Raw genomic sequence first — 19928 nt, 5'->3', positions numbered from 1 at the left:
AATGTCCATCTCCCTCCATTCCCAGTACACAATGTCCACCACCCTCCGTTCCCCGTTCACAATGTCCATCTCCCTCCGTTCCCCGTATACAATGTCCATCTCCCTCCATTCCCCGTACACAATGTCCATCTCTCTCCATTCCCCGTACACGGTGTCCATCTCCCTCCGTTCCCCATACACAGTGTCCATCTCCCTCCATTCCCCGTACAGAGTGTCCATCTCCCTCCGTTCCCCATACACAATGTCCATCCCCCTCCATTCCCCGTACACAGTGTCCATCTCCCTCCATTCCCAGTACACAATGTTTATACCCCTCCATTCCCCGTACACAGTGTCCATCTCCCTCCATTCCCAGTACACAATGTCCGTCTCCCTCCATTCCCCGTACACAGTGTCCATCTCCCTCCATTCCCAGTACACAATGTCCGTCTCCCTCCATTCCCCGTACACAATGTCCATCTCCCCCCATTCCCCGTACACAACGTCCATCTCCCTCCATTCCCCGTACACAACGTCCATCTCCCTCCATTCCCCGTACACAATGTCCATCTCCCCCCATTCCCCGTACACAACGTCCATCTCCCTCTGTTCCCCGTACACAACGTCCATCTCCCTCCATTCCCCGTACACAATGTCCATCTCCCCCCATTCCCCGTACACAACGTCCATCTCCCTCCATTCCCCGTACACAATGTCCATCTCCCCCCATTCCCCGTACACAACGTCCATCTCCCTCTGTTCCCCGTACACAATGTCCATCTCCCTCCATTCCCCGTACACAATGTCCATCTCCGTCCATTCCCCATACACAATGTCCATCTCCCGCCATTCCCCGTACACAATGTCCATCTCCCCCCATTCCCCATACACAACGTCCATCTCCCTCTGTTCCCCGTACACAATGTCCATCTCCCTCCATTCCCCGTACACAACGTCCATCTCCCTCCGTTCCCCGTACACAATGTCCATCTCCCTCCAATCCCCGTGCACAACGTCCATCTCCCTCCGTTCCCCGTACACAATGTCCATCTACCTCCATTCCCCGTACACAATGTCCATCTCCCTCCATTCTCCGTACACAGTGTCCATCTCCCTCCATTCCCCGGACACAATGTCCATCTCCCTCCATTCCCCGTACACAATGTCCATCTCCCTTCATTCCCCGTACACAATGTCCATCTCCCTCCATTCCCCGTACACAACGTCCATCTCCCTCCGTTCCCCGTTCACAATGTCCATCTCCCTCCATTCCCCGTACACAATGTCCATCTCCTTCCATTCCCCGTACACAGTGTCCATCTCCCTCCATTCCCCATACACAATGTCCATCTCCCCCCATTCCCCGTACACAATGTCCATCTCCCTTCGTTCCCCGTACACAATGTCCATCTCCCTCCTTTCCCCGTACACAATGTCCATTTCCCTCCACTCCCCATACACAATATACATCTCTCTCCATTTCCCGTACAGAATGTCCATCTCCCTCCATTCCCCGTACACAATGTCCATCTCCCTCCATTCCCCGTTCACAGTGTCCATCTCCCTCCATTCCCCGTACACAATTTCCATCTGCCTCCATTCTCCGTACACAATGTCCATCTCCCTCCATTCCCCATACACAATATCCATCTCTCTCCATTTCCCGTACACAATGTCCATCTCCCTCCATTCCCCGTACACAATGTCCATCTCCCCCCATTCCCCGTACACAATGTCCATCGCCCTCCATTCCCCGTACACAGTGTCCATCTCCCTCCATTCCCCGTACACAATGTCCATCTCCCCCCATTCCCCATACACAATGTCCATCTCCCTCCATTCTCCGTACACAATGTCCATCTCCCCCCATTCCCCGTACACAATGTCCATCTCTCTCCTTTCACCGTACACAATGTCCATCTCCCTCCGTTCCCCGTACACAATGTCCATCTCTCTCCGTTCCCCGTACACAATGTCCATCTCCCTCCATTCCGCGTACACAATGTGCATCTCTCCCCATTCCCCGTACACAATGTCCATCTCCCTCCATTCTCCGTACACAATGTCCATCTCCCCCCATTCCCCGTACACAATGTCCATCTCCCTCCGTTCCCCGTACACAACGTCCATCTCCCCCCATTCCCCGTACACAACGTCCATCTCCCTCCATTCCCCGTACACAATGTCCATCTCCCTCCATTCCCCGTAAACAATGTCCATCTCCCTCCGTTCCCCGTACACAATGTCCATCTCCGTCCATTCCCCGTACTCAACGTCCATCTCCCTCCATTCCCCGTACACAGTCCATCTCCCTCCATTCCTCGTACACAATGTCCATCTCCCTCCATTCCCCGTACACAGTGTCCATCTCCCTCCATTCCCAGTGCACAACGTCCATCTCCCTCCGTTCCCCGTACACAATGTCCATCTCCCTCCATTCCCCGTACACAATGTCCATCTCCCTCCATTCCCCGTACACAATGTCCATCTCCCCCCATTCCCCATACACAATGTCCATCTCCCTCCATTCCCCGTACACAATGTCCATCTCCCTCCATTCCCCGTACACAACGTCCATCTCCCTCCGTTCCCCGTACACATCGTCCATCTCCCTCCATTCCCCGTACACAGTGTCCATCTCCCTCCATTCCCCGTACACAATGTCCGTCTCCCTCCATTCCCCGTACACAGTGTCCATCCCCCTCCATTCCCCGTACACAGTGTCCATCTCCCTCCATTCCCAGTACACAATGTCCGTCTCCCTCCATTCCCCGTACACAGTGTCCATCTCCCTCCATTCCCCGGACACAATGTCCATCTCCCTCCATTCCCCGTACACAATGTCCATCTCCCTTCATTCCCCGTACACAATGTCCATCTCCCTCCATTCCCCGTACACAATGTCCATCTCCCTCCATTCCCCGTACACAATGTCCATCACCCTACGTTCCCCGTACACAATGTCCATCTCCCTCCATTCCCCGTACACAACGTCCATCTCCCTCCGTTCCCCGTACACAACGTCCATCTCCCTCCATTCCCCGTACACAGTGTCCATCTCCCTCCATTCCCCGTACACAATGTCCGTCTCCCTCCATTCCCCGTACACAGTGTCCATCCCCCTCCATTCCCCGTACACAGTGTCCATCTCCCTCCATTCCCAGTACACAATGTCCGTCTCCCTCCATTCCCCGTACACAGTGTCCATCTCCCTCCATTCCCCGTACACAATGTCCATCTCCCTCCATTCCCCGTACACAATGTCCATCTCCCCCCATTCCCCGTACACAACGTCCATCTCCCTCCATTCCCCGTACACAATGTCCATCTCCCTTCATTCCCCGTACACAATGTCCATCTCCCTCCATTCCCCGTACAGAATGTCCATCTCCCTCCATTCCCCATACACAATGTCCATCACCCTCCATTCCCCGTTCACAATGTCCATCTCCCTCCATTCCCAGTACACAATGTCCAACACCCTCCGTTCCCCGTTCACAATGTCCATCTCCCTCCGTTCCCCGTACACAATGTCCATCTCCCTCCATTCCCCGTACACAATGTCCATCTCTCTCCATTCCCCGTACACGGTGTCCATCTCCCTCCGTTCCCCATACACAGTGTCCATCTCCCTCCATTCCCCGTACAGAGTGTCCATCTCCCTCCGTTCCCCATACACAATGTCCATCCCCCTCCATTCCCCGTACACAGTGTCCATCTCCCTCCATTCCCAGTACACAATGTTTATACCCCTCCATTCCCCGTACACAGTGTCCATCTCCCTCCATTCCCAGTACACAATGTCCGTCTCCCTCCATTCCCCGTACACAGTGTCCATCTCCCTCCATTCCCAGTACACAATGTCCGTCTCCCTCCATTCCCCGTACACAATGTCCATCTCCCCCCATTCCCCGTACACAACGTCCATCTCCCTCCATTCCCCGTACACAACGTCCATCTCCCTCCATTCCCCGTACACAATGTCCATCTCCCCCCATTCCCCGTACACAACGTCCATCTCCCTCTGTTCCCCGTACACAACGTCCATCTCCCTCCATTCCCCGTACACAATGTCCATCTCCCCCCATTCCCCGTACACAACGTCCATCTCCCTCCATTCCCCGTACACAATGTCCATCTCCCCCCATTCCCCGTACACAACGTCCATCTCCCTCTGTTCCCCGTACACAATGTCCATCTCCCTCCATTCCCCGTACACAATGTCCATCTCCGTCCATTCCCCATACACAATGTCCATCTCCCGCCATTCCCCGTACACAATGTCCATCTCCCCCCATTCCCCATACACAACGTCCATCTCCCTCTGTTCCCCGTACACAATGTCCATCTCCCTCCATTCCCCGTACACAACGTCCATCTCCCTCCGTTCCCCGTACACAATGTCCATCTCCCTCCAATCCCCGTGCACAACGTCCATCTCCCTCCGTTCCCCGTACACAATGTCCATCTACCTCCATTCCCCGTACACAATGTCCATCTCCCTCCATTCTCCGTACACAGTGTCCATCTCCCTCCATTCCCCGGACACAATGTCCATCTCCCTCCATTCCCCGTACACAATGTCCATCTCCCTTCATTCCCCGTACACAATGTCCATCTCCCTCCATTCCCCGTACACAACGCCCATCTCCCTCCGTTCCCCGTTCACAATGTCCATCTCCCTCCATTCCCCGTACACAATGTCCATCTCCTTCCATTCCCCGTACACAGTGTCCATCTCCCTCCATTCCCCATACACAATGTCCATCTCCCCCCATTCCCCGTACACAATGTCCATCTCCCTTCGTTCCCCGTACACAATGTCCATCTCCCTCCTTTCCCCGTACACAATGTCCATTTCCCTCCATTCCCCATACACAATATACATCTCTCTCCATTTCCCGTACAGAATGTCCATCTCCCTCCATTCCCCGTACACAATGTCCATCTCCCTCCATTCCCCGTTCACAGTGTCCATCTCCCTCCATTCCCCGTACACAATTTCCATCTGCCTCCATTCTCCGTACACAATGTCCATCTCCCTCCATTCCCCATACACAATATCCATCTCTCTCCATTTCCCGTACACAATGTCCATCTCCCTCCATTCCCCGTACACAATGTCCATCTCCCCCCATTCCCCGTACACAATGTCCATCGCCCTCCATTCCCCGTACACAGTGTCCATCTCCCTCCATTCCCCGTACACAATGTCCATCTCCCCCCATTCCCCATACACAATGTCCATCTCCCTCCATTCTCCGTACACAATGTCCATCTCCCCCCATTCCCCGTACACAATGTCCATCTCTCTCCTTTCACCGTACACAATGTCCATCTCCCTCCGTTCCCCGTACACAATGTCCATCTCTCTCCGTTCCCCGTACACAATGTCCATCTCCCTCCATTCCCCGTACACAATGTGCATCTCTCCCCATTCCCCGTACACAATGTCCATCTCCCTCCATTCTCCGTACACAATGTCCATCTCCCCCCATTCCCCGTACACAATGTCCATCTCCCTCCGTTCCCCGTACACAACGTCCATCTCCCCCCATTCCCCGTACACAACGTCCATCTCCCTCCATTCCCCGTACACAATGTCCATCTCCCTCCATTCCCCGTAAACAATGTCCATCTCCCTCCGTTCCCCGTACACAATGTCCATCTCCCTCCATTCCCCGTACTCAACGTCCATCTCCCTCCATTCCCCGTACACAGTCCATCTCCCTCCATTCCTCGTACACAAAGTCCATCTCCCTCCATTCCCCGTACACAGTGTCCATCTCCCTCCATTCCCAGTGCACAACGTCCATCTCCCTCCGTTCCCCGTACACAATGTCCATCTCCCTCCATTCCCCGTACACAATGTCCATCTCCCTCCATTCCCCGTACACAATGTCCATCTCCCCCCATTCCCCATACACAATGTCCATCTCCCTCCATTCCCCGTACACAATGTCCATCTCCCTTCATTCCCCGTACACAACGTCCATCTCCCTCCGTTCCCCGTACACATTGTCCATCTCCCTCCATTCCCCGTACACAGTGTCCATCTCCCTCCATTCCCCGTACAAAATGTCCGTCTCCCTCCATTCCCCGTACACAGTGTCCATCCCCCTCCATTCCCCGTACACAGTGTCCATCTCCCTCCATTCCCAGTACACAATGTCCGTCTCCCTCCATTCCCCGTACACAGTGTCCATCTCCCTCCATTCCCCGGACACAATGTCCATCTCCCTCCATTCCCCGTACACAATGTCCATCTCCCTTCATTCCCCGTACACAATGTCCATCTCCCTCCATTCCCCGTACACAATGTCCATCTCCCTCCATTCCCCGTACACAATGTCCATCACCCTACGTTCCCCGTTCACAATGTCCATCTCCCTCCATTCCCAGTACACAATGTCCATCACCCTCCGTTCCCCGTACACAATGTCCATCTCCCTCCATTCCCCATACACAATGTCCATCACCCTCCGTTCCCCGTACACAATGTCCATCTCCCTCCATTCCCCATACACAATGTCCATCACCCTCCGTTCCCCGTTCACAATGTCCATCTCCCTCCATTCCCAGTACACAATGTCCATCATCCTCCGTTCCCCGTACACAATGTCCATCTCCCTCCATTCCCCATACACAATGTCCATCACCCTCCGTTCCCCGTTCACAATGTCCATCTCCCTCCATTCCCCATACACAATGTCCATCACCCTCCGTTCCCCGTTCACAATGTCCATCTCCCTCCATTCCCAGTACACAATGTCCACCACCCTCCGTTCCCCGTTCACAATGTCCATCTCCCTCCGTTCCCCGTACACAATGTCCATCTCCCTCCATTCCCCGTACACAATGTCCATCTCTCTCCATTCCCCGTACTCGGTGTCCATCTCCCTCCGTTCCCCATACACAGTGTCCATCTCCCTCCATTCCCCGTACACAGTGTCCATCTCCCTCCGTTCCCCATACCCAATGTCCATCCCCCTCCATTCCCCGTACACAGTGTCCATCTCCCTCCATTCCCAGTACACAATGTTTATACCCCTCCATTCCCCGTACACAGTGTCCATCTCCCTCCATTCCCAGTACACAATGTCCATCTCCCTCCATTCCCCGTTCACAGTGTCCATCTCCCTCCATTCCCCGTACACAATTTCCATCTCCCCCAATTCCCCATACACAATGTCCATCTCCCTCCATTCTCCGTACACAATGTCCATCTCCCCCCATTCCCCGTACACAATGTCCATCTCCCTCCGTTCCCCGTACACAACGTCTATCTCCCCCCATTCCCCGTACACAACGTCCATCTCCCTCCATTCCCCGTACACAGTCCATCTCCCTCCATTCCCCGTAAACAATGTCCATCTCCCTCCGTTCCCCGTACACAATGTCCATCTCCCTCCATTCCCTGTACACAATGTCCATCTCCCCCCATTCCCCATACACAATGTCCATCTCCCTCCATTCCCCGTACACAATGTCCATCTCCCTCCATTCCCCGTACACAACGTCCATCTCCCTCCGTTCCCCGTACACAACGTCCATCTCCCTCCATTCCCCGTACACAGTGTCCATCTCCCTCCATTCCCCGTACACAATGTCCGTCTCCCTCCATTCCCCGTACACAGTGTCCATCCCCCTCCATTCCCCGTACACAGTGTCCATCTCCCTCCATTCCCAGTACACAATGTCCGTCTCCCTCCATTCCCCGTACACAGTGTCCATCTCCCTCCATTCCCCGTACACAATGTCCATCTCCCTCCATTCCCCGTACACAATGTCCGTCTCCCCCCATTCCCCGTACACAACGTCCATCTACCTCCATTCCCCGTACACAATGTCCATCTCCCTTCATTCCCCGTACACAATGTCCATCTCCCTCCATTCCCCGTACAGAATGTCCATCTCCCTCCATTCCCCATACACAATGTCCATCACCCTCCATTCCCCGTTCACAATGTCCATCTCCCTCCATTCCCAGTACACAATGTCCACCACCCTCCGTTCCCCGTTCACAATGTCCATCTCCCTCCGTTCCCCGTACACAATGTCCATCTCCCTCCATTCCCCGTACACAATGTCCATCTCTCTCCATTCCCCGTACACGGTGTCCATCTCCCTCAGTTCCCCATACACAGTGTCCATCTCCCTCCATTCCCCGTACAGAGTGTCCATCTCCCTCCGTTCCCCATACACAATGTCCATCTCCCTCCATTCCCCGTACACAGAGTCCATCTCCCTCCATTCGCCGTACACAATGTCCATCTCCCCCCATTCCCCGTACACAATGTCCATCTCCCTCCATTCCCCGAACACTATGTCCATCTCCCTCCATTCCCCGTACACAATGTCCATCTCCCTCCATTCCCCATACACAATGTCCATCCCCCTCCATTCCCCGTACACAGTGTCCATCTCCCTCCATTCCCAGTACACAATGTCCGTCTCCCTCCATTCCCCGTACACAATGTCCATCTCCCTCCATTCCCCGTACACAATGTCCATCTCCCTCCATTCCCCGTACACATTGTCCATCTCCCTCCGTTCCCCGTACACAATGTCCATCTCCCTCCATTCCCTGTACACAATGTCCATCTCCCTCCATTCCCCGTACACAATGTCCATCTCCCCCCATTCCCCATACACAATGTCCATCTCCCTCCATTCTCCGTACACAATGTCCATCTCCCCCCATTCCCCGTACACAATGTCCATCTCTCTCCTTTCCCCGTACACAATGTACATCTCCCTCCGTTCCCCGTACACAATGTCCATCTCTCTCCGTTCCCCGTACACAATGTCCATCTCTCCCCATTCCCCGTACACAATGTCCATCTCCCTCCATTCTCCGTACACAATGTCCATCTCCCCCCATTCCCCGTACACAATGTCCATCTCCCTCCGTTCCCCGTACACAACGTCCATCTCCCCCCATTCCCCGTACACAACGTCCATCTCCCTCCATTCCCCGTACACAATGTCCATCTCCCTCCATTCCCCGTAAACAATGTCCATCTCCCTCCGTTCCCCGTACACAATGTCCATCTCCCTCCATTCCCCGTACACAATGTCCATCTCCCTCCATTCCCCGTACACAGTCCATCTCCCTCCATTCCTCGTACACAATGTCCATCTCCCTCCATTCCCCGTACACAGTGTCCATCTCCCTCCATTCCCCGTGCACAACGTCCATCTCCCTCCGTTCCCCGTACACAATGTCCATCTCCCTCCATTCCCCGTACACAATGTCCATCTCCCTCCATTCCCCGTACACAACGTCCATCTCCCCCCATTCCCCATACACAATGTCCATCTCCCTCCATTCCCCGTACACAATGTCCATCTCCCTCCATTCCCCGTACACAACGTCCATCTCCCTCCGTTCCCCGTACACAACGTCCATCTCCCTCCATTCCCCGTACACAGTGTCCATCTCCCTCCATTCCCCGTACACAATGTCCGTCTCCCTCCATTCCCCGTACACAGTGTCCATCCCCCTCCATTCCCCGTACACAGTGTCCATCTCCCTCCATTCCCAGTACACAATGTCCGTCTCCCTCCATTCCCCGTACACAGTGTCCATCTCCCTCCATTCCCCGTACACAATGTCCATCTCCCTCCATTCCCCGTACACAATGTCCATCTCCCCCCATTCCCCGTACACAACGTCCATCTCCCTCCATTCCCCGTACACAATGTCCATCTCCCTTCATTCCCCGTACACAATGTCCATCTCCCTCCATTCCCCGTACACAATGTCCATCTCCCTCCATTCCCCACACACAATGTCCATCTCCCTCCATTCCCCGTACACAGTCCATCTCCCTCCATTCCCCGTACACAATGTCCATCTCCCTCCATTCCCCGTACACAGTGTCCATCTCCCTCCATTCCCCGTGCACAACGTCCATCTCCCTCCGTTCCCCGTACACAATGTCCATCTCCCTCCATTCCCCGTACACAATGTCCATCTCCCTCCATTCTCCGTACACAGAGTCCATCTCCCTCCATTCCCCGTACACAATGTCCATCTCCCCTCATTCCCCATACACAATGTCCATCTCCCTTCGTTCCCCGTACACAATGTCCATCTCCCTCCATTCCCCGTACACAGTGTCCATCTCCCTCCATTCCCAGTACACAATGTCCGTCTCCCTCCATTCCCCGTACACAGTGTCCATCTCCCTCCATTCCCCGTACACAATGTCCATCTCCCTCCATTCCCCGTACACAATGTCCATCTCCCCCCATTCCCCGTACACAACGTCCATCTCCCTCCATTCCCCGTACACAATGTCCATCTCCCTTCATTCCCCGTACATAATGTCCATCTCCCTCCATTCCCCGTACACAATGTCCATCTCCCTCCATTCCCCACACACAATGTCCATCTCCCTCCATTCCCCGTACACAGTCCATCTCCCTCCATTCCCCGTACACAATGTCCATCTCCCTCCATTCCCCGTACACAGTGTCCATCTCCCTCCATTCCCCGTGCACAACGTCCATCTCCCTCCGTTCCCCGTACACAATGTCCATCTCCCTCCATTCCCCGTACACAATGTCCATCTCCCTCCATTCTCCGTACACAGTGTCCATCTCCCTCCATTCCCCGTACACAATGTCCATCTCCCCCCATTCCCCATACACAATGTCCATCTCCCTTCGTTCCCCGTACACAATGTCCATCTCCCTCCATTCCCCATACACAGTGTCCATCTCCCTCCGTTCCTCGTACACAATGTCCGTCTCCCTCCATTCCCCGTACACAATGTCCATCTCCCCCCATTCCCCGTACACAACGTCCATCTCCCTCCATTCCCCGTACACAATGTCCATCTCCCCCCATTCCCCGTACACAACGTCCATCTCCCTCTGTTCCCCGTACACAATGTCCATCTCCCTCCATTCCCCGTACACAATGTCCATCTCCGTCCATTCCCCATACACAATGTCCATCTCCCGCCATTCCCCGTACACAATGTCCATCTCCCCCCATTCCCCGTACACAACGTCCATCTCCCTCCATTCCCCGTACACAATGTCCATCTCCCCCCATTCCCCGTGCACAACGTCCATCTCCCTCTGTTCCCCGTACACAATGTCCATCTCCCTCCATTCCCCGTACACAACGTCCATCTCCCTCCGTTCCCCGTACACAATGTCCATCTCCCTCCAATCCCCGTGCACAACGTCCATCTCCCTCCGTTCCCCGTACACAATGTCCATCTCCCTCCATTCCCCGTACACAATGTCCATCTCCCTCCATTCTCCGTACACAGTGTCCATCTCCCTCCATTCCCCGTACACAATGTCCATCTCCCCCCATTGCCCATACACAATGTCCATCTCCCTTCGTTCCCCGTACACTATGTCCATCTCCCTCCATTCCCCGTACACAGTGTCCATCTCCCTCCGTTCCTCATACACAATGTCCATCTCCCTCCATTCCCCGTACACAGTCCATCTCCCTCCATTCCCCGTACACAATGTCCATCTCCCTCCATTCCCCGTACACAGTGTCCATCTCACTCAATTCCCCGTACACAATGTCCATCTCCCTCCATTCCCCGTACACAGTGTCCATCTCCCTCCATTCCCCGTACACAATGTCCATCTCCCCCCATTCCCCGTGCACAATGTCCATCTCCCTTCGTTCCCCGTACACAATGTCCATCTCCCTCCATTCCCCATACACAATGTCCATCTCTCTCCATTCCCAGTACACAATGTCCATCTCCCTCCATTCCCCATACACAATGTCCATCTCCCTTCGTTCCCTGTACACAATGTCCATCTCCCTCAATTCCCCATATACAATGTCCATCTCCCTCCATTCCCCGTACACAGTGTCCATCTCCCTCCATTCCCCGTACACAATGTCCATCTCCCCCCATTCCCCGTACGCAATGTCCATCTCCCTCCATTCCCCGAACACAATGTCCATCTCCCTCCATTCCCCGTACACAATGTCCATCTCCCTCCATTCCCCGTACACAATGTCCATCCCCCTCCATTCCCCGTACACAGTGTCCATCTCCCTCCATTCCCAGTACACAATGTCCGTCTCCCTCCATTCCCCGTACACAATGTCCATCTCCCTCCATTCCCCGTACACAATGTCCATCTCCCTCCATTCCCTGTACACAGTGTCCATCTCCCTCCATTCCCCGTACACAATGTCCATCTCCCTCCATTCCCCGTACACAATGTCCATCTCCCTTCGTTCCCCATACACAATGTCCATCTCCCTCCATTCCCCGTACACAATGTCCATCTCCCTCCATTCCCCATACACAATGTCCATCTCCCTCCATTCCCAGTACACAATGTCCATCTCCCTCCATTCCCCATACACAATGTCCATCTCCCTCCGTTCCCCGTACACAATGTCCATCTCCCTCCATTCCCCGTACACAATGTCCATCTCCTTCCATTCCCCGTACACAGTGTCCATCTCCCTCCATTCCCCATACACAATGTCCATCTCCCCCCATTCCCCGTACACAATATCCATCTCCCTTCGTTCCCCGTACACAGTGTCCATCCCCCTCCATTCCCCGTACACAGTGTCCATCTCCCTCCATTCACAGTACACAATGTCCGTCTCCCTCCATTCCCCGTACACAGTGTCCATCTCCCTCCATTCCCCGTACACAATGTCCATCTCCCTCCATTCCCCGTACACAATGTCCATCTCCCCCCATTCCCCGTACACAACGTCCATCTCCCTCCATTCCCCGTACACAATGTCCATCTCCCTCCATTCCCCGTACACAATGTCCATCTCCCTCCATTCCCCATACACAATGTCCATCTCCCTCCATTCCCCGTACACAGTCCATCTGCCTCCATTCCCCGTACACAATGTCCATCTCCCTCCATTCCCCATACACAGTGTCCATCTCCCTCCATTCCCCGTGCACAACGTCCATCTCCCTCCGTTCCCCGTACACAATGTCCATCTCCCTCCATTCCCCGTACACAATGTCCATCTCCCTCCATTCTCCGTACACAGTGTCCATCTCCCTCCATTCCCCGTACACAATGTCCATCTCCCCCCATTCCCCATACACAATGTCCATCTCCCTCCATTCCCCGTACACAATGTCCATCTCCCCCCATTCCCCATACACAATGTCCATCTCCCTTCGTTCCCCGTACACAATGTCCATCTCCCTCCATTCCCCATACACAGTGTCCATCTCCCTCCGTTCCTCGTACACAATGTCCATCTCCCTCCATTCCCCGTACACAGTCCATCTCCCTCCATTCTCCATACACAATGTCCATCTCCCTCCATTCCCCATACACAATATCCATCTCTCTCCATTTCCCGTACACAATGTCCATCTCCCTCCATTCCCCGTACACAATGTCCATCTCCCTCCATTCCCCGTACACAATGTCCATCTCCCTCCATTCCCCGTTCACAGTGTCCATCTCCCTCAATTCCCCGTACACAATGTCCATCTCCCTCCATTCCCCGTACACAGTGTCCATCTCCCTCCATTCCCCGTACACAATGTCCATCTCCCCCCATTCCCCGTACACAATGTCCATCTCCCTTCGTTCCCCGTACACAATGTCCATCTCCCTCCATTCCCCGTACACAATGTCCATCTCCCTCCATTCCCCGTACACAATGTCCATCTCCCTCCATTCCCCGTACACAATGTCCATCTCCCTCCATTCCCCGTACACAATGTCCATCTCCCTCCATTCCCCGTACACAATGTCCATCTCCCTCCATTCCCAGTACACAATGTCCATCTCCCTCCATTCCCCATACACAATATCCATCTCCCTCCATTTCCCGTACACAATGTCCATCTCCCTCCATTCCCCGTACACAATGTCCATCTCCCTCCATTCCCCGTACACAATGTCCATCTCCCTCCATTCCCCGTACACAATGTCCATCTCCCCCCATTCCCCATACACAATGTCCATCTCCCTCCATTCTCCGTACACAATGTCCATCTCCCCCCATTCCCCGTACACAATGTCCATCTCTCTCCGTTCCCCATACACAATGTCCATCTCCCTCCGTTCCCCGTACACAATGTCCATCTCTCTCCGTTCCCCGTACACAATGTCCATCTCCCTCCATTCCCCGTACACAATGTCCATCTCCCCCCATTCCCCGTACACAATGTCCATCTCCCTCCATTCTCCGTACACAATGTCCATCTCCCCCCATTCTCCGTACACAATGTCCATCTCCCCCCGTTCCCCGTACACAATGTCCATCTCCCTCCGTTCCCCGTACACATTGTCCATCTCCCTCCATTCCCCGTACACAATGTCCATCTCCCTCCATTCTCCGTACACAATGTCCATCTCCCCCCATTCCCCGTACACAATGTCCATCTCCCTCCGTTCCCCGTACACAATGTCCATCTCCCTCCGTTCCCCGTACACAATGTCCATCTCTCTCCGTTCCCCGTACACAACGTCCATCTCCCTCCATTCCCCGTACACAACGTCCATCTCCCTCCATTCCCCGTACACAACGTCCATCTCTCTCCATTTCCCGTACACAATGTCCATCTCCCTCCATTCCCCGTACACAATGTCCATCTCCCTCCATTCTCCGTACACAATGTCCATCTCCCTCCGTTCCCCGTACACAACGTCCATCTCCCTCCATTCCCCGTACACAATGTCCATCTCCCCCATTCCCCATACACAATGTCCATCTCCCTCCATTCCCCGTACACAATGTCCATCTCCCTCCATTCCCCATACACAATGTCCGTCTCTCTCCATTCCCCGTACACAATGTCCATCTCCCTCCGTTCCCCGTACACAATGTCCATCTCCCTCCATTCCCCGTACACAGTCCATCTCCCTCCATTCCCCATACACAATGTCCGTCTCTCTCCATTCCCCGTACTCAATGTCCATCTCCCTCCATTCCCCGTACACAATGTCCATCCCCCTCCATTCCCCGTACACAATGTCCATCTCTCTTCATTCCCCAGATACTACGTTTGTCCACCTCTGTCTGTTCCCCGTGCACAACCTTCGCCTCCCTCTCTGCATCTGATCAATATCACTTGATATTCTTTGCCAGCCGGCTACAGATCTCAATATCCCATCAATCTTTGTATAATTTGCAAACTTACTAACTCTCCCATCCAGATCACTGATACCTATCACAGAGAGCAGGGGTCCCATTTCAGATTACTGTTAAATGCCAGTGCTTGTGGACGGCCAGCAGAATACGTCACAGAGTTTCTGGAGACGAGCCAGTTCAGGATCCAAACAGACAATTCACATCTTAATCTCCGGGATGAGCCTCCCAGGACAGACTTTTACAAAGACCCTGCCGAAGCTGCTGTGGAGAACATCTCCTGCCGCACATTCACCATTCACTGGCCTTTCAGTTTCTGGGGACAGGTGTGATGTCTGTGTTTATGTTACTGTAGAGCCCACCTGGGTGCGGTCCACGTTCTTCCCTTGGCGTCTGGTGTCCGAGGGCACAAGCTGTGAACTTGCCGGAAGAAGACACGCGGAGGAGGGAACGTTCGACGAAGAGCTGAGTCAGCAAAGGGACGTCAGCTTGGCACGGGGGCAACAAGACTATCTACATGGCAGTGCACAATAACTACCCCACAACCCCACTCCACGCTCTCCCGTCACCCCACTCCCCTCCTCACACAACCCCAATCTCACCCTGTCTCGTCACCCCACTGCCCTCCCCACACAACCCCAATCTCACCCTGTCCCGTCACCCCACTCCCCTCCCCACACAACCCCAATCTCACCCTGTCCCGTCACCCCACACCCCAATCTCACCCTGTCCTATCACCCCACTCAAATACCTGCCCCTCCTCCTTCCCTTTTGTTGCTTCACCTCTCCCCTTCTTCCACGTTCCCTCCTTACCCCCAATCTTCCCCAACCCTCCTCATAACCTCATGCATAATCCCGCCCACTCCTCACCACACACCTCAGCTTTCAAAATATCAATTAAAATGTTGTTATTCAAACACATCTGGTGAATGTTATTGAGGGAGAAAGAGGGAGTGGTGTCAGGAGTGGGAGGGTGGGAGAAGGCAAAGAACAAGAGGGAAAGGGGAGCGATGGGAGGATGTGAAAAGAAGGATGGGGGTAAGAGGGAAGAGATAGGGGAGGGTGAGTCAAGAGAGATGAGAATGGAGAAGATGAAATACAAAGCTAAGCTAGCCAAGAATATCAAAGAGGATATCAAATGATTTTTAGATATAAGATACCGTATGCAGCATTTGGTCCATAATGAGAGGCGAGGAAGCTTGTTAACTCAACAACCGTCTTATTGTGATAAACACAAAACAGATCGGGACCCGGAGAGTGAACTTAACCATTCTCACTCAGACGGGGGAGGTGAACATCACACACTCTGGTTACATTTAGGGTGACCACAAGCGAGTAACTGTATAACCCAAGCTAATATGTAACAATCAGTGAACTGGAGCTTCCTACCACAATCCCACAACAGCATTTTAACATGAGAACAATAATCAGTGCTGGTCGTTAGAAATGCAGGGACGCGCTGTCGACCACACCCCCCCAGAGCGTCACAATATGTAAAATAGAGGCAACGGCGGTGTGGTAAACTATGTATACCTGTCTGGACGCACCCCTCTGCTGACTGCTCCTGTGGCTCCTCCCACAGACCCTGTATAAAGGCGATTGGAGGCACTGCTCCTCCCTCAGTCTCTGAGATGCCGTGCTCCCTTTTGTTGCTAATAAAAGCCAATTGTTCACCTCCCGTCTCCGAGGGTTATTGATGGTGCATCAGGCGGATATGAGACCAATGGAGAAGGACATGGGAGAGGTAGTAATGGGGAACAAAGAAATGGTGGAGGAACTTAGTAAGCATTTTCATCTGTCTTCACACCAGCAGCATGCCAGAAATTCCAGTGTCAGGGACAGAATTGAGTGTAGTTTGTTTTACCAAGGAGAAGGCGCTTGAGAAGCTGAACCAGTCACAAGTAGCTAAGTCAGTCACTTGGACCAGATGGACTCCAGCCCAGGGTTCTGAAAGAGGTTGCTGAAGAGACTGGGGAGATATTAGTAGTGATCCTTCACAAATCACTTCATCCTGGAATGGTTCCAGAGGACTGGAAAATTGCAAATGTCACCCCACTCTTTAAGAAGGGAGGGAGGCAGAAGAAAGGAGATTATTGGCTAATTAACCTGACTTCAGTGGTTGGGAAGATGTTGGACTTTGACAACATCTTAACTCCTCTAATTAAAGAGGAGATTTCAGGCTACTTGGAGGCACGTGACAACATAGGCCGAAATCAGCATGGTTTCCTGCAGGAGAATCTTGCCTGGCAAACCTGTTGGAATTCTTAGAGGAAATATCGGCAGGATAGACAAAGGAGAGTCAGTGGACGTTGTGTACTTGGATTTTGCAAAGGTTTTTGGCAAGGTGCCACACACAAGGCTGCTAAGCAAGATGAGGACCCGTGGTCTCACAGGAGAGATATTGGTATGTGTAGAAGATTGGCTGATCGGCAGGTGGCAAAGAGAGGGAATAAGGTCCCACAGGGACTGTTATATATCAATGATGGAATTATTAGGACTGTATTGGGACCGCTGTATATCAATGATGGAATTATTAGGACTGTATTGGGACCGCTGTATATCAATGATGGAATTATTAGGACTGTATTGGGACCGCTGTATATCAATGATGGAATTATTAGGACTGTATTGGGACCGCTGTATATCAATGATGGAATTATTAGGACTGTATTGGGACCGCTGTATATCAATGATGGAATTATTAGGACTGTATTGGGACCGCTGTATATCAATGATGGAATTATTAGGACTGTATTGGGACCGCTGTATATCAATGATGGAATTATTAGGACTGTATTGGGACCGCTGTATATCAATGATGGAATTATTAGGACTGTATTGGGACCGCTGTATATCAATGATGGAATTAAGGACTGTGGATGATACAAAGATAGGTGGAGGGGCAGGTAGTATTGAGGAAGCAGAGAGGCTACAGAAGGACTTACAGATGAGGAGAATGGGCAGAATGGGCAAAGAAGTGGCTGATGGATTACAGAGTCTGGAAGTGTATGTCCATGGTAGAAAAGTTAAAAGCATGGATTATTGTATAAGCAGGGAAACAATTCAAAAATCTGATGTGCAAAGTCATTGTGCAGGATTCCCTAAAGGTTAACTTGAGACAGTGGTGAGGAAGGCAAATGCAATCATTCATTTCAAGAGGACTAGAATATAAGAGGGAGGATGTGATGCTGAGGCTTTATAAGACACAGGTCAGACCCCACAGAAACTGTCAGCAGTTTCGGGCCTCTTATCTAAGAACAGGTGCTGGAATTGGAGAGGGTCAAGAGGAGGTTCATGAGAATGATTTTGGGAATGTGCTTAGGAGAATGAAAGAGAGTGTTTGATGCCTCTGCGCCTGTACTTGCTGGATCATTGAAACCTATTGAATATTGAAGGGTTTAGATGGACATGCAGAGGATTATTTCCTGCAGTGCATGAGTCTAGGCACAGCCTCAGAATAGAGGGATGTCCATTTACAACAGAGATGAGGAAGAATTTCTTAAGCCAGAGGTTGGTGAATGTGTGGAATTCATTGCCACAGACAGCTGCGGAGGCCAAGTCATTGGGTATGTTTGAAGTGGGCATTGAGTGGTTCTTGATTAGTCAGGGTTTCAAAGGTTATAGGGAGATGATGCACCATCAATAACTCACACTGAGACGTGAGGCGAGATATCGGCTTTTATTGACTGGAAGAAGGAACCAGGAGTGAGTGTCCATCATACTATGTCCTGGAGACTGAGGCCGAGCGTCAGGCCTCAGATCGCCTTTATACAGGGGCCTGTGGGAGGAGCCACAGGAGCTGTCAGCAGGGGCGTGTTCAGACAGGCACACGTAGTTCACCACAGGAGAAAACAGGAAAATAGGGTTGCAAGGGATAATAAATCAGCTGTGGTAGAGTGGCAGAGCTGACTCAATGGGCTGATGGCCTAATTCTGCTCCTATATCTTACAGTCATGGGAGGGGGATAAAAGGAAAAGGAGGAGGGAGGTGTGGGAGTGTAAAGGAGTGAGGAAATGTGAAAGATGAGGGATGGGGTGAGGATGAGGGAGGTGGTCAGAGAGAGGATGAGGAGGGAAAAGGCAAGGACTGGTGTTCGGGAGCAGGAAACCCAGCAGTCTGATCACACAGAACGAAAGTGTCCCGTAACAGGCCTCACCTTCCTGTGTGCAACTACCTGTACAACACTGCCCTCTGCAGTAAAGAGAGACATAGGCCCCAGCATCCCCTCCATCACACCGTCACTCATACCCCAGTGCCTCTCTACCACACCCTCTTTCCCAAAATGTGTGGTGAACTACATATACCTGTCTGGACACGCCCCCTGCTGACTGCTCCTGTGGCTCGTCCCACAGACCCCTGTGGACACGCCCCCCGCTGACTGCTCCTGTGGCTCGTCCCATAGACCCCTGTATAAAGGCGATCAAGGCCGGAGCCCGGCCTCTCAGTCTCCAGGATGTAGTATGGTGGTCACTCACTGCTTCTCCTTCTTCCAGTCAATAAAAGCCGATATCTCGCCTCCACGTCTCAGAGTGAGTTATTGATGGTGCATCAAAATGTTCCCTCACTCTCTCTCCCCCTCCCCTCCCCCTTTCCCTGTCTCTGTTATTGAATTAAATAGTGTGTGTGTGAAGGGAGAGAGAAAAAAAATGAATATTTGACCCTGGGCTAGAGAGAGAGGAGGGGAGTGAATCTGCCAGGGTTCCTGTTGCCCATCACCGTCCAGTGACCCCAGGGGTAGAGGGAGACAGGGGCAGGGGGTGAATCGCCCAGGATTTCTGTACCACATCATTGTCCAATAACCCCCAGTTAGAAGAAATGGGGGGCAGAATCAGCCAGGGTTCCTGTTCCATCACTGTCCAGT

The 19928-nt window shown here is 52.8% G+C and overlaps 1 protein-coding gene across 1 annotated transcript in view; it reads left to right on the top strand.

Moving 5' to 3' along the window:
• Positions 1 to 15973, top strand: part of LOC132386547 (beta-2-glycoprotein 1-like) — a 102463-nt gene extending 86490 nt beyond the window's left edge. Inside the window, exon 7 of the mRNA XM_059958826.1 lies at positions 15423 to 15973. Coding sequence (XP_059814809.1) covers positions 15423 to 15601 — 179 coding nt within the window. The 3' untranslated portion in view covers positions 15602 to 15973. The remainder of the gene's footprint in view (positions 1 to 15422) is intronic.
• Positions 15974 to 19928: the final 3955 nt, after the last annotated feature.

This window comes from Hypanus sabinus, unplaced genomic scaffold (assembly GCF_030144855.1).
Source record: "Hypanus sabinus isolate sHypSab1 unplaced genomic scaffold, sHypSab1.hap1 scaffold_1198, whole genome shotgun sequence".
Classification (NCBI taxonomy): domain Eukaryota; kingdom Metazoa; phylum Chordata; class Chondrichthyes; order Myliobatiformes; family Dasyatidae; genus Hypanus; species Hypanus sabinus.
The sequence above is the reverse complement of the archived record's forward strand: the minus strand, read 5'-3'. Positions and strand labels throughout refer to the sequence as shown.